This window comes from Jaculus jaculus, chromosome 13 (genome assembly GCF_020740685.1).
Source record: "Jaculus jaculus isolate mJacJac1 chromosome 13, mJacJac1.mat.Y.cur, whole genome shotgun sequence".
Taxonomy (NCBI): domain Eukaryota; kingdom Metazoa; phylum Chordata; class Mammalia; order Rodentia; family Dipodidae; genus Jaculus; species Jaculus jaculus.
The window spans coordinates 3,172,088-3,187,263 of record NC_059114.1 but is presented as its reverse complement, the minus strand read 5'-3'; the positions used below and the strand labels follow the sequence as shown (position 1 = coordinate 3,187,263).

Here is a 15,176-nt window from a genome sequence, read left to right as displayed (position 1 = left end):
GAGAAATGCTGACGGCTTAGTGTCCCCTCACCAGAGACGCTGACGGCATAGTGTCCCCTCCCCAGAGAGACGCTGACGGCATAGTGTCCACGCTCCAGAGAGACGCTGACGGCATAGTGTCCCCTCCCCAGAGAGACGCTGACGGCATAGTGTCCCCTCCCCAGAGAGACGCTGACGGCATAGTGTCCCCTCCCCAGAGAGACGCTGACGGCATAGTGTCCCCCCCTCCCAGAGAGACGCTGACGGCATAGTGTCCCCCCCTCCCAGAGAGACGCTGACGGCATAGTGTCCCCTCCCCAGAGAGACGCTGACGGCATAGTGCCCCCTCCCAGAGAGACGCTGACGGCATAGTGCCCCCTCCCAGAGAGACGCTGACGGCATAGTGTCCCCCCCTCCCAGAGAGACGCTGATGGCATAGTGTCCACTCCCCAATATTTGACAATATTTGAAGAATTAATGGCTGACAACTTGTCAAATTTGATGGAAGTTGTGAGTCTTTGTGTCCAAGAAGCTCAAAAAAACTCCAAGTAGGAGCTCAGCATCCGCATGAAGCCATCTTGTCAAAGGACAAAAGCAAAGAGTCTTCAAGTGAGCAAGAGAGATGCAGGCTCCCAGCAACAGGGATTTTCAGTAGATTAGCAGGTGACTTTTCTCCCTCAGAAATCACAAAGGCCAGAAGGCAGAGGATGATACGTTTTAAGAGTTAAAGAGAGGGGGGAAAAACTACTAAGACTATGTTTAGCAAAACTGGAGCTGATGGGGACACCAGATGGTGGTGCCTCATACCCTTTTCTACAGGATCAGGGAGGGCAGGGCTGGGGTCAAGTTGAGACCCATAGGTTTAGAGAGGGAAGAGGGTCGGAAGCACTTGGGGACTTTGCATTCCAGTCTGCCCAGAGCAGTCAGTGAGGTGCTATCGCGAGTGCAGCCACAGTGCCTGGCATCTTTCTGCCAGCCTGGAGGAAACCATCAAGAGCTAGGCGCTGGAGCTCCCAGGACTGATCTGCAGACAACCATCATCATCCAGACCCCAGTGGCCTGTCGCTGACTCCCCTTCTCCACTCAAACTACTATTTCCCTGGCCCCAGTCAGGGACTGTCCTACCCTCACACTAGCCTGGATTACAAGGTTCCGTCTTGTAAAGCAGACTTAAATTGTGTTTAAAACTCAAACCATTTGCTCATCGCTAATTTCATCATGAAGGATTTCAGGTGAGAAACTGAAGTATCTATAGGCAGAAGTATGAGACCAGACCTCTAGTACCATACACAAAAATAGGAACATCTAGCCAGGCGTGGTGGTACACGCCTTTAATCCCAGCACTCAGGAGGCAGAGGTAGGAGGATTGCCATGAGTTTGAGGCCACCCTGAGACTATAGTAAATTCCAGGTCAGCCTGAGCTAGAGTGAAACTCTACCTCGAAAATAAAAAAATAAAAAAATAAAAAATTTAAAAAAGGAAAATCTCAGAGTATATCAAAGAACTGAAACTATGAAGGTATTGGAGGACACCTGGGAAACACTACAAGACATCGGTATCGACACTGGCTTTTGTAAGACTCCAAAGAAAGAGGCATCAAAAACCAAAGCGGCCCCATGAGTGAGTAATGGAGCCAGCCTCTAGCCCACACCCATCAGCTGCCTCTGGCTCATCTGGGCAGGAAGGCATGTCCCGCCAGCATAAGGACATAAATATGCTTATGAGGGGACAGCAAGCTCTCTTGGCGGCCTGTTCATCACTCCTGAGCCTCCAGATTCTGATGAGTCACCCCCTCATCTCAGCCCAGCCGAGAACCCCCACCCTACTCCCACATGGGCTCTTTACCCCTCCTACCTTCCACAAGCCATGAGCTCTTTGAATTTTCTGTTTTTTCCTCTTTAACTCTCTTTTTACTTTTCTTCCAGGCCTATACCAACTGGGCTGTCAGAACACATGGGTGTATCTATTTTCCTTCTCTTAATTTTGTACTTCCCTAAAATAGATAAAATAATTTAATAGTTATTCTTCTCAGATCTTATTTCATCCAGTGTTTTGGTTAAGAGCAGACATGAAGTAATGGTTTGGGGTTCAAGGACTCTATTCCTGAACACATGATACCCCATTTCAAGTTCAGTAGTGAGTACATTTTTTTTTTTAAATTTTTATTTATTTATTTGACAGCGACAGACACAGAGAGAAAGACAGATAGAGGGACAGAGAGAGAATGGGCGCGCCAGGGCTTCCAGCCTCTGCAAATGAACTCCAGACACGTGCGCCCTCTTGTGCATCTGGCTAACGTGGGAACTGGGGAAGCGAGCCTCGAACCAGGGTCCTTAGGCTTCACAGGCAAGCACTTAACCGCTAAGCCATCTCTCCAGCCCAGTGAGTACATTTTTATTATTAGGTAATATTCTACAGCACAGTGGTGTGACTACAGTTTAAAATTTATTACATGTTTAAAAAAATAAATTGTTTATTTATTTGATAGGGAGGATGGGCATGCCAGGACCTCTAGCCACTGCAAACAAACTCCTGATACGTGCATCGCTCTGTGTATCTGGCTTTACGTGGGTACTGGGGAAATCAAACCTGGGTCCTTAGGCTTTATAGGCAAGTGTCTTAACCACTAAGAGATCTCTCCAGACCTTATGACATATTTTATATGGAGCTAGAAGAGTTCAAAGGGTCCCATCACAAATAATAATGCGTTTAAGACAGTAATACTATCACCCTGATTTAATTATTATAAAAATTTTTGGAGTAGTTGTTAAGGTGCTTGCCTGTGAAGACTAAGGACCCAGGTTCAATTCCCCAGAACTCACATAAGCCAGATGCACAAGGTTGCACATGCATCTGGTACTCATTTGGAGGCTAGGGACTCTGGGGTGCCCATTCTCTCTTTCTTCCTCTCTCTCTCTTTCTCTCTCTCAAATAAATAAATAAAATATTTGTAAAAAAAATTTTCATTTTTCAAGGCAGGGTCTCACTCTAGCCCTGGCTGAGCTGGAACTCACTTTGTAATCCCAGGCTAGCCTCAAACTCACAGTGACCCTCCTACCTCTGCCTCTTAAGTGCTGGGATTAAAGGCATATGCCCAGCTTTGATCATTATAGATTTTATATACATTATCACATTGTGCCATATATATGCATAATTACATGTGAATTTGAAAAGTTATAAAAAGAGAAAAAAGTTCTCACCTTGTGAAAACCATTTTAGGGCAGTTTGCCAATATTTGAATTATACAAAGCAGTGTAATATTTGCGTGTTTCCCAGCCATATGGTACATGTTTTAAGGACCACAGCTCAGCAGCAATTTTTTTTTTTTTTTAATTTGAGAGTGAGAGACAAGGGAAAGAGGCAGATAGAGAACGGGCACACTAGTAGAGAAAGAAGAGAGAAAGAGAGAGAATGGGTGCACCAGGGCCTTTAGCTGCTACAAACAAACTCCACGTGTGCACATATGCAACACTGCTCTCTTGCATGACTGTACACCTGGTTTATGTGGGACCTAGAGATGTGAACATAGTTCTTCAGCTTTGCAGGCAAGTGCCTTAACTGCTAAGCCATCGCTCCAGCCCCATAATCTTTTCCTTATGAGAGAAAGAGAGACAGAGAGAGAATTGGGTGCAGAATGTAATTTCTGCATTTAATGAATGCTCCAGTATTTAGTAAAAGGGACATCTCTGCTGATCAGGACAAAGGGGCTGAGAACAGCATAACCAAGTTCTAGAAAACTTTTAAGAATTGAGATTATAGAACCATGTGTCACTGTGTAACCTGTGTATAAGGAGAAGAGGAAATCTGCCCAATAGAAGAAAAGGAAACAGGTCATGAGAATGAGAGTGCTCAGTGTGGCTCTGATTTCAGGGCTGGAATTGTTTGTAGAGTTAGAGCTGTGAAGGTAGGAGACACGCTTGTGATGTTTATACAGATGGAGAGCCATGGACGCACTGCTCCAGCCCATAAAAGTCTGGAAGATGACATCACGGAGAGCCATGAGAGCAATGAAAAGCCACCTCACCATTAGCTTTGATGGTAGCATATAGCAATACCCACCATATGTGCCAACAACAGATCTGTTCACAGGACTCACTGCTGTGATAAAGAACAGCAAATTGGAGCTTATCAGACAATTAAAGATCCAAAAGAAGAGGACATAGGGAAGAACCTGCTTTGCAGTCTGTGGTTTGAGTTTTCTCCACAGGGTCATCCTGGGGTTGATGGTGACAGCCTGGACCATGCTGAGGAGAGAGGTGGTGCAGATGGAGAGACCTCGTCCCATCCTTCCCAGAAAAACCACAACTTTACAACCAGCCTCACCTAGGAAGTTCCTAAAATAAAAAACTGCAGCTGTGTCTCTAATTTCAATGCTACAGATAATTGTTATATTTGAAAATGCCAAGTGAATAAGGATAAGGTCTATGTTTTTTTTCTCAGTCCCAGTGACAAACGTATATACATGTCTCACAAGTGTTAGGATATTCCCCATAATTCCTGGTCCATTAAGAGAAAGGAAGAGTACTGTCCAGAGGAGGTTGTCCCAAAGCATCTTCCGACTTCCTGCTGTGAATCAGGAGGGAACATGAGGGAAACATAATTATTCTAATGGGAAGAATGGATTATTAAATATGTCAGTGTACATGATTCTTTCATATCAGGAACCTCATCATATTCTTTGGTTTTTTTTTCTTCTTCTCATCTTGCATCCACGGTAACCTCTCACATGGATCTGACACATCTTGGACATAAGTCCTGTACACACACATCTACCTGCCTCCCCAGAAGATTCTTCTTCTCTTCATATCCCTTACATTTGAAATTCATTTGCCCATCCCCTTCCCAGACCAAGGCTGTATATGTGGCATCACTTGGTGGCCCAGAGTGTCAGCTTGCGCTGCTTCGGCCTTTTCACTCCTCACTCAGTTCACGATGTCACAAGCACTGGGCCATCACCCCAACCCCTTTCCTCACCCATATGCAGCCACTGCTCTCATGATTGCTGAGCTAATGAGGACTGCCAGCACACCACAGCCCTGTGATTGTGAATGCATTTTCAGTGAAGATTTCATGGCATAACCCTTCTCCCCATGTCCTTGGGCCATAAGTGATATAGGGGAGTAAAAAAGTCCTTGCTCCCATCCTGAAGGTGAGTTTTACTCTGTGAATAAGTTTTTTTTTTTTTCCTCCCAATCTTCTATATGGATAGAATCACATTGGACCTCATTGCTTTCTCCCTTCCACTTACACTGTTCTTATTCTCAGTTTCTCCACCAGCAAAACCCTGGGAAAGCAGTTCCCTGCTCAGTCTGCGCTTATGCACTCCAACCAAAGACATCTTGCCAGTTACATGTTTTGTCTTTGAAGGACTGATAATCTAGTTATTTTCTCACTCAGAAATTCCTCAACCTGTGAATCAACCTTCCCTGATGTCTCACACTGTGTTGGGTGGCCACTTCACAAATGCCTTCCTTCTTATTTTTATTTTTTTCTGGCTCTTCTATGTTAGAGTCAAAATGAACTTTTGAAGTAGAGATCTATTTCAGTAGTTGTATGTGTTACAGATAGGTAACTTTTCATGCCCACCTGATTTACATGTACCCCACAATTTGTCAATCCTCACCTTATTTCTGATTACCTTCACCTCCCCCAAATAAATGGGACATTGACACTTACCTTGTCACAGGGACATACATGACATCCCCAGGCTGATCTTTGTACAACCACTTCCCTTCATAGATACCAGGTGCTCGTCACTCACGAATGAACTCACAGCGTACGCACATACACGTTCCTTGAACTCACCATCGTTTTCTGTCTGTTTCCTTCCTGCACAGGGCAATGAGAGACATCTGAGAGACACTGTTTTACTACCTAGTATCTAACCTATGTAGAGCACAGTGCTTGATACAGCATGGTCAAGAACTGCTTATGAAGAACTCATTACATGATGCTCTGGGTTTCCAAACTTCACACTAATCCCAGAAATGATCTGACAAACCAGCTTACAGATAATTTGGAGCTGGTCACTTTTCTTATTATTGTTAAAATGGAAAGGCCTGGAGAAGTCAATTCACCTTGAGTTGACACATTTGGAAGGATTTGTGGTGTCCTCGTGTGTATGCTAAGGAGAATGTCCAGACTTTCATCATTCCAGTGAATAACACCAACAATTAACAGATTCATAAGTTATGGTTAACTTTCATGAATGTCTCTGAACTGGTCTTCTTCTGGCTGGATAAGTGTTTTAGATATACCTCTCTGTTCACGGAGACACCAGAAATGGAATTTAAAAGAAGGAAGTCATCATTGCTTTCCTAATCAGTGCCACCGCTGGGCTGGGCAATCAATGAATATATGTCAATGCTAGAAGAAAGTAATGGATATATTTTGTTGTCAAAACATTTTTTACAGAGCTGGAGAGATGGCTTAGCAGTTAAGCACTTGCCTGTGAAACCTAAGGACCCCGGTAAGAGGCTCGGTTCCCCAGGTCCCACGTTAGCCAGATGCACAAGGGGGCGCACACGTCTGGAGTTCGTTTGCAGAGGCTGGAAGCCCTGGCGCGCCCATTCTCTCTCTCTCCCTCTATCTGTCTTTCTCTCTGTGTCTGTCGCTCTCAAATAAATAAATTAAAAAAATTAAAAAAAAAAACAAAAAAACATTTTTACAAGCTTCTCCCCTCCAGCATTTAAGACATAACTAAGTGCAGCCAGTGTGTCTCTTGTGAATTCAGAATTTTCTGTAGGAAATGAGTGGCAAGCACCAGGAAGGCAAGCAAGTTAACCTAGGAGCAGTAAAGTCTGTGACTCACAGGAGCATCTCTATCATTCGCCTTGATAGATGTCAAACCCTACTTTCCCAATTCCTGAAAATGTGAGTGTGAACATATTGTTAGACCTTTCTTAGACCCACCAACAGAGGAATGGTATTTTTTTGCTGTATAGTTTTTTATTTACTTATTTGCAAGCAGACAGAGATAGAGATAGAATAGGCATACCCGGGCCTTTAGCTGCTGCAAACAAACTCCAGATATATATGCCACTCTGTGCATATGGCTCTATGTGCGTCATGGGGAATGGAACCTAGGTCATCAGGCTTTGCAGGCAAGCGCTTTAACTGCTGAACCATCCTCCAGCCCCTACCACAAAGTTTTATCATGAGGATTCAATGTGTGGAGACACATGGTGCTTAAGCATGTGCCCAGCATGCCTTAAACAAGCATCTCTAACAAGCCGTGGTTTGGGTTTCATGGTGCTTTCAGATAAGTTTATTTCCACAATATTCTGTAATTTTACATTGTGATATAGTTTGAGTCAAGGAAAGGGAAGCATTCAAAATGAAAGAAAAATAGCAATAAAGATGGGGAAAGAGGTCCACCCCAAGAAGGCTGACTTACGATACAGTTAAAATAAAAAATCTCACTGTTGCAACAGACAAAATAGTCACATCTGTGGAGAAACTGCAGAAAATAGGTAATTCTCACACAAAATTCCATACACTGGTCCCTCCTATCTCTCCCTCGTCTATGTAATGAGCAGTTCTGGCACAGTGTAACACACACACACACACACACACACACACACACACACACACACACACAGCTGCTCACGGGATCCCTCATCACACTGAAACAGAATGCTTGAAGGCAGTTGGGAAATGGATGGTGGGCCTTCATTTCTCTGGCCTTAGGACCTTGCTCTTCACCAGTGACAACAGAGTCCAGACGCTCCTCTTCCACCACCTGCTCCTAACCAGGCCTGCCTCACGGTTCCCCTTCCCAGGTCAAAGGCAGCTGCATCTACAGTGTCGGTAGCACTCACCTGTGTAGACAGTGCTGTGCTCAGCATGGGTGCTCTGACAGCTCACAGCTACACTCTTTTTATTCCTCCTGGGGGCCCCAGTGCTCACTGCTGTCAAGATGTCATTGGCATTTGTTGTGGCTTTGCCAGGGGAGAAGGCCTGCACATCTCCATCCCTGAGGCCAGCTCAAACCTTCTCCCTCGTGCCCTGCCAGAAACTTTCTGATTTTAATTCCTATGCCTGATCAGCCACAAGAAGGAGGGCTGGGGTGATAAACACTTTCCCTGAGAGCCCTAGGCTTGTGAACTTTATCCAGTCATGTCTGTTCCCCTCATTTCCACCAAAGCCAGGGGCAGATTTGGAAGAAACATTTAACAATCCAAAGTGGTTGCTTCTTAACATTTTCAAAGTACAGAATCATTAATGAAAGGTCAGCTGTTGGTAGAATCAGGGGCTGGTCTTCACTTGTGGTGTCCGGGACTGAGCAGTGGGGACGTCCAGAAAAGTATGGTTCTTGGTGTCCTTGCTGGCTTAATGCATAAGAGTCAGATCTTACATTTAACCAAGAAGTTTCTAATCATACCTCCTCTTCTTGTATGTGACTGTTTTTCAATGTTCTCTGTTGCCTACATCTCTGAGTCTGGAAGGTCACACATTTTATTATATTATTCAGACCCTGAGAAGGATTTTGTAGAATCAGTTCTAAGGAACACACGCCAGTTCATGTTCCCTAAAGTTGCTTCAAGAAACGATGTTGTTAGTCCTCATGTGTCCGTTAGTCAACAGAGGAGATTCAAGGAGAAGGCAGTGTAGTGGCCGTTTTGCCACAGGCCGTTCTGCAGACCTGTTCCCATGGTGATCTCTCATCTCTTTCCTCCCTTCCTTGTCCCTTTCCTCTTCCTGACATGAAGGAATGTGCTGGAGTGGCAGGACCTGGGACCTGATATAACACTGCTTTCCTAGTCACGAGATCATCTGTGCTTCCGTCAGCTGAGGTGGATAAAGGGAGAGAGAGGGGATGGAAGAGGAGGATTCCTAGTCTTGTCCAGACACACAGTTATGAAGGCAGAGCGTGGGGGCCTCAGCTTGCAGAGTGCACAGCAATGTGACCCAGGCCGCTCTGCCGTCTTATGCCACAGACGGGACATACTTCCTTATCTTGCCTAGTGAGCGCTCGCGAGCATTTCCAGTGCTATATTTCCAAGTAGTTGAGTGCTTCAAAGAGCAGATAACCTTATTTTGTTCTCCATGTTATAGTAATAGAGTTTAGCCTTTTAACTGAAGTCTGGAGTAAATTATGGGTTTCCATGATGGGCTCTATGACGCTGAGGTGGTCTCCACTCCTAGTTTTCTTACTGTCCTTTTCATGAGAATGTACTGAATGTTGTGAAATGAATTTTCTGCAAAAATTGAGGTGGTTGTTGCTGCAGTCAGGTTCTCATTTGCTGGTAGAAATTGCCCAACCAAGATAAGCTTGTGGAAAAAAAGAGGCATATTTTGGCTTACAGGCTTGAGGGGGAAACTCCACGATGGCAGGAAAAATGACATGAGCAGAGGGTAGACATCACCCCCTGGCCAACATAAGGTGGACCACAGCAACAGGAGAGTGTGCCAAACACTGGCAAGGGGACACTAGCTATAGCACCCAAAAGCCCACCCCCAATCATATACTTCAGGAGGCATTAATTCCCAAATCTCCATCAGCTGGGAACCTAGCATTCAGAACAAGTTTATGGGGGCACCTGACTCAAACCACCACAGTTGTATAGATTTTCCTTCATTTTTAATATTTTTGTTGAGTTTTAAATGAATTCTGTCTTTACCATGTGTAAAACAGTAAAATTTGAACTTGCAAAACATATTATATGCTAAGAGATTTTGATTGACATTAGTGTTTTTTAAATATACATATATATATTTAAATATTTTTAAAATTTTTATTTATTTATTTGAGAGTGACAGACAGAGAGAGAAAGAGGCACGCGCCAGGGCTTCCAGCCACTGCAAATGAACTCCAGATGCATGTGCCTCCTTGTGCATCTGGCTAACGTGAGTCCTGGGGAATTGAGCCTTGAACCGGGGTCCTAAGGCTTCACAGGCAAGCACTTAACTGCTAAGCCATCTCTCCAGCCCTAAAATATATTTTTATTTATTTATTTGCAAACAGAGAGAAGTAGAGAAAAGCAAGACAGACACATGCCATTTTGTGCATCTGGCTTTACATGGGTCTTGGGGAGCCATACCTGGGTCCTTAGGCTTTGCAGGCAAGTGCTTTAGCTGCTAAGCTGTCCAACCCAGATATTAATCTTATCTGTGCTACTTAGCACACAAACAGATGTTACATTTTAAAAAATCAATACTGTACATTCAGGTATCTGAAAAAGAGGGCTCAGTGTTGAGAAGCATAGTTTTAAAACTACATATCAATCCTTTAATAAAGATTGTATATGGACCATGTGAAAAACAGAGTGAAAATTAAATGTAGCTTTTATTCTTTCTGTTACTTTCTGTCCACATCCTAATGTTTCTTCTTATCACTGAAGAATCTGATTAAATTTGTTTCAACACACTTCCAATCACTTTTGTCTGTTAGGTCAAGATGGGCTTCTCCAAAATGAAGTCACTAAAAACATACCAGGGACTGAATCATCTACATTCTTCAAGGAACCACCCAGCCATTATCCTTTCCTTGCCTAAGGATGCCCCAAGGTCTAGGTTTCCTCCCCCTTTATCTCCCAGGTCACCTCGTTACTGGTCTGGTGTCACACCCTAGTTATCTTGGATCTCCCCTAAAGAAACCTTTTTTTTACTTTCCCCTTCCTCATCTTTCCCAACTGACATAACTGATATATCTGTAACCTCAGGTTGACTGTGCTCTGCTCTTGAGAGTCAGTCCTGGCAGCTGTGCTCCCCCCCACACCCTCGGAGTGGTCTTCATGGTCTTGGTCACTCCTGAACCTTACTTCGTCAAAATATTCTTATATAAAGAGGAGGAGGTTCCCAATAATCTTTACTTCTGAATACTGGCTTTAAAATTATGGCATGTAAATATTTCTTTTTCTTTTAGATTTTATTTTTTTGCAAGGAGAGAGAGAGAGAGAGGGCGGGGGAGAGAATGGGCATGCCACAGCCTCTGGCTACTGCAAACGAACTCCAGATACCTGTGCTTTTTGTGCATCTGGCTTTATGTGGGTCCTGAGGAATCAAACCTGGCTCCTTTGACTTCGCAGGCAAATGCTTTAACTACTAGGCTATTTCTCCAGCCTGACATGTAAGTATCTCATTTGTAGATACTTAAGCTTTATGGTTAAAGCCTCTTCCTGAAAGTTAGTGTTTACTGATCCTATTTATTTGCAAGGAGAGAGGGGGGTATGGTCTCCAGCCATTGCAAATGAACTCCAGATGCATGCACCACTTTTTGCATCTTGTTTTACAAGGGGTACTGGAGAATCAAACCTAGGTCTTTAGGTTTCACAGGCAAGTGCCTTAACCTCTGAGCCATCTCTCCAACCCACATTTACTAATTTCTTTCTGCCCCGAATGGAAACTAAAATAGTAGCTTAATATGTCTCTCATTCCAAAACTGTCTTTTACTGTCAGCAGACTAGTGTTAATGCTATTATTTACCTACTTGTGATTTTTTAAGGCTTCACGATTTTTTATGTGTACTTGACATATCTAGTCACATCTTATTTTAGTTCCCCCGCTGACCTCGTGAGCAGTGGCCGCACGTGCGAGGCGGGCTGCGGGCGGCGGAGAGCGGGGCTGCCGGGCGGTGAGCCGGGGCCCTGAGCTCAGCCTCCCCGCGCGCTGCTCGCGGAGCCTGGAAGGGAGTCTCGTCCCCGCGCTCTTCGTCGGCACGGCCAGGTCCGCGCCGTGGTGCGAAGCGTGTGACCGCGGCGATGGTCACCGGCGTCCTCAGCGCTTCTGGATGCAGCGACGCCCACCGGGCGCGGATGGACGCTGCTGTGCCGCCTGCCTGCGGGGTCAGCTCCTCCGGGTCACGTCCCTGGCGCCCTGGGAGCCCCGAGTAAAGGATGGCCCTGACCCTTCCTTCCTGACTTTCTATTTTTTTTTTACACAGATAGAGAGCCATGGGCCCACTGCTTCAGCACAAGAGACCCTGGCTTTGGGAAATAAAATAAATGCAATTTTTGCAAGTCTTTTGTTTTATTTTTTATATTGTATTTTTATTTATTTATTTGAGAGAAAGAGAGAATGGGTGCACCAGGGCCAGCAAAGTTGCATCCATATGTTTCCCATTGCAGACAAGACACTAAAAGACTCATGATGTGGATGGTGAAACGGAGGGCAATAAGAGCTCATCTCAACTTCTAGGAAACCCTGAAGTAGTCTTAGATTGCCTAGCACAAGATTCTTTTCCTTTTCCTTTCCTTTCTTTCTTTTTTTTTTTTTAAAGGAAGTCTACGATTACAGTTCTTAATTAGTGTTAATTTTCAGATCCATTAGAACATTTGGGCAATGCCTGGTATAGTGATGATTGCCTGTACTCACATGGGCAAGTGGATTGATAAGTTGTGCTGGATTCAGCAGTTACATACCAAAGTCTGTTGTTCATTTAAAGTCATTAGATCTGCATTAGTCTTCAGCTCATGGAGGAATGTGCATACAATGTAATTTCAGCATTTAGTAAACACACCAGGATTTAGCCACATGGACATTTCTGCTGATGAAGACAAAGGGGCTGAGAACAGCATAACCAAATTGTAGAAAAGTTTTAATCATTAAAATGATGAAATCATATGTTACCATGGAGCCTATGTAGAAGGAGAAAATGAAATCTAACCAATAAAAGAAAAGGAAACAGGCCATGAGAATGAGAGTGCTCAGTGTGGCTCTGATTTCTGGGCTGGAATTGTTCACACACTTGGAGCTATGAAGGTAGAGGACGCGCTTGTGATGTTTATACAGATGCAGAGCCATGGACGCACTGCTCCAGCCCATGAGACTCTGGAAGATGACATCACGGAAAGCCATGAGGGAGAGGAAAAGCCACCTCACTATTAGCCTAGATGGTAACAGATAGCAATACCCAGCATATGTGCCAACCACAGATCTGTTCACAGGACTTTCTGCTGTGATATAATGCAGCATGTTGGAGCTTATCAGAGAATTAAATGTCCAGAAGAGGAGGAGATAGGGAAGAACCTGCCCCGCAGTCTGTGGTTTGAGTTTTCCCCATAGAGTCATCCTGGGGTTGATGGTGACAGCCTGGACCATGCTGAGGAGACAGGTGGTGCAGATGGAGAGACCTCGAGCCATCCTTCCCAGAAAAACCACTATTTTGCAGCCAGCATCTGTTAGAAAATTCTTGAAATATAAAATTATGGCTTTCTCTCTGACGACTGCAGCACAAATAATGACCATATTTGAAAATGCCAAGTGAGTGAGGATAATGTCTATGGGTTTCTTCTCAGGCCGTGTGAGAAAAGTATATATATGTCCCATAAATATTGGGATATTCCCCACAATTCCAAGTCCAATAAGGAAAAGGCAGACTATTGTGTGGATGAGGTTGTTCCACATCATCTTTTTAACTTTATGCAAAGAACTAGAAAAAAAGTATTCAAAAAACTTTAGTAAGATAATTTCTGTTTATTCCAGTCAAAAGAATGTTTGGATGAATTCTAATCCTGGACACAGCTTGCTGATTAATATGCTTGGTCTTCTAAAGACTCTTCAGACTACTTATGATAGCAATCAGAAATCTTCCAGTCTATAAGCCAGTCTTTGCTATAATCATACACTGATGTATGACTGTGTCACAGATGGCTGGAGAGATGGCTAGTCAAAGTTCTTGCTTGTAATGCTTGATGACCCTGGTTCAATTCCCCAGTACCCATGTAAAACCAGATGCACAATGTGGTGCATGTATCTGGAGTTTTTTTTTGCAGTGGCAGGAGGCCATGGTACACCCATTCTCTCTCTTTCTCTCCCAGACTCTGCTTTCAAACAAATAAAATAAAATAAATGGTATTCTTTTCTGTTTTTCCTCCTTTTATAAGTTAGACTCAAAAAGCTTTTGAACCAGAAAAATATAAACACATATAACTCTATATGTCAGTCTGAGTTGTATTTGTCCTAAAAAATTTAGAATTGCACTTTAACCACAGACATGATCTGACAAGCCAATCTGGAGAAAGTTTGGGTTTGTCTCTTTTCTTACGATGGTTAAAACTGAACGGCCTTGAAAAGTCAATCTACTTTGGGTCACACATCCAGTCAGATATTTAGTGTACCCTCACAAGGTAGACTGAGGATTCCAACAATAGAGTGAATGTCAAAGAGTATACTTTAAGAGATTTATAAATTATGGTTAATTTTCATTTGCAATATCTCAGCATTGATTTGCTTGAGATTTGATGGTTGTTTTCAAATACACTTTTCTGTTCTCTGAGGCATCAATAGCAGAAATTCTAATAAGGAAATTGTCACTATATTCCTAATCAGCACCACACTTGGTCTGGAAAACCTACTCATGTATGCAGACTCTTCTTCTCTCTGGAAAGGATATTTATCAGTGCCATTTAGCAAGGTTTCACAAATCACTTTCAGCATGTAACATTAAATAAATCAAGTCTCTGATACTCTAAACAAGTCACCAATTTCTGCAGGAAATAGTATGGCATGAGTTATATATACATCAAATACTTGAGAAGCATAGCAAATTTTACAAATGCAAATTTCAGGATTTACAAAACAGGGTTTGCACACTGGATTCAAATCCAGGCTTTCTCAATTCCTACATGCATTGCATAAACCATATTATTAGACTTCTCATAGATACAACATGTTCATCTATAATCCACTATGTTGCTTTGCACAATGAAATTCTGTAGTGAGAATTTTAGGACTTAAGTTGGGCGTGGTGTGCACACATTAAATTCCAGCACTTGGGACGCAGAAGTAGGGGGATCACAGTGAATTTGAGGCTGCTTTCAGACTTCATAGTGAATTCCAGATCAGCCTGGGCTAGAGCAAAACCCTACCTCAAAAATAAAATTTTAAAAAAGAGTTTGAATGTAGTGCATAGGGATTGTCCAGAAAATATGAATCATTTTCCAAAGAAATTGTTAGTATCCTTACATGTTCAATGTCCATTTCCTTCTAGTTCTTTATTATTTTTCATAGTGTAGTTTGGATCCAGTTAAGTGAAAATTAAAAATAAATGAAATCATAATGAACAAGGCAAGTTTGCCCAATCCTCAGAGTACCAAACGAATTCAGAAATATGAAACCCAGATTAAATATCAAGTCTTATTCTATCAGAGGAAATGACATGCAAGGCTGGGAAGGGACTGCAGAGAACAAGCTCAGGTTGAATTCCCATCTGCCTGTGCCTCCTATCCTGCCCTGGCCTGTGTGACGAGCAGCTC

The 15,176-nt window shown here is 43.4% G+C and overlaps 2 protein-coding genes across 2 annotated transcripts; both read right to left on the bottom strand.

The window, feature by feature from the left end:
• Positions 1 to 3,628: 3,628 nt before the first annotated feature.
• Positions 3,629 to 4,531, bottom strand: LOC101613019 (putative vomeronasal receptor-like protein 4). The gene has a single exon (XM_004670887.2). It carries the CDS (start codon positions 4,529 to 4,531, stop codon positions 3,629 to 3,631), a length of 903 nt encoding a protein of 300 aa, XP_004670944.2.
• A 7,895-nt stretch (positions 4,532 to 12,426) lies between these two features.
• On the bottom strand, positions 12,427 to 13,329 carry LOC101612728 (putative vomeronasal receptor-like protein 4). Its single transcript, XM_004670886.2, has one exon. The coding sequence runs from the start codon at positions 13,327 to 13,329 to the stop codon at positions 12,427 to 12,429; it is 903 nt and encodes a 300-aa protein (XP_004670943.2).
• Positions 13,330 to 15,176: the final 1,847 nt, after the last annotated feature.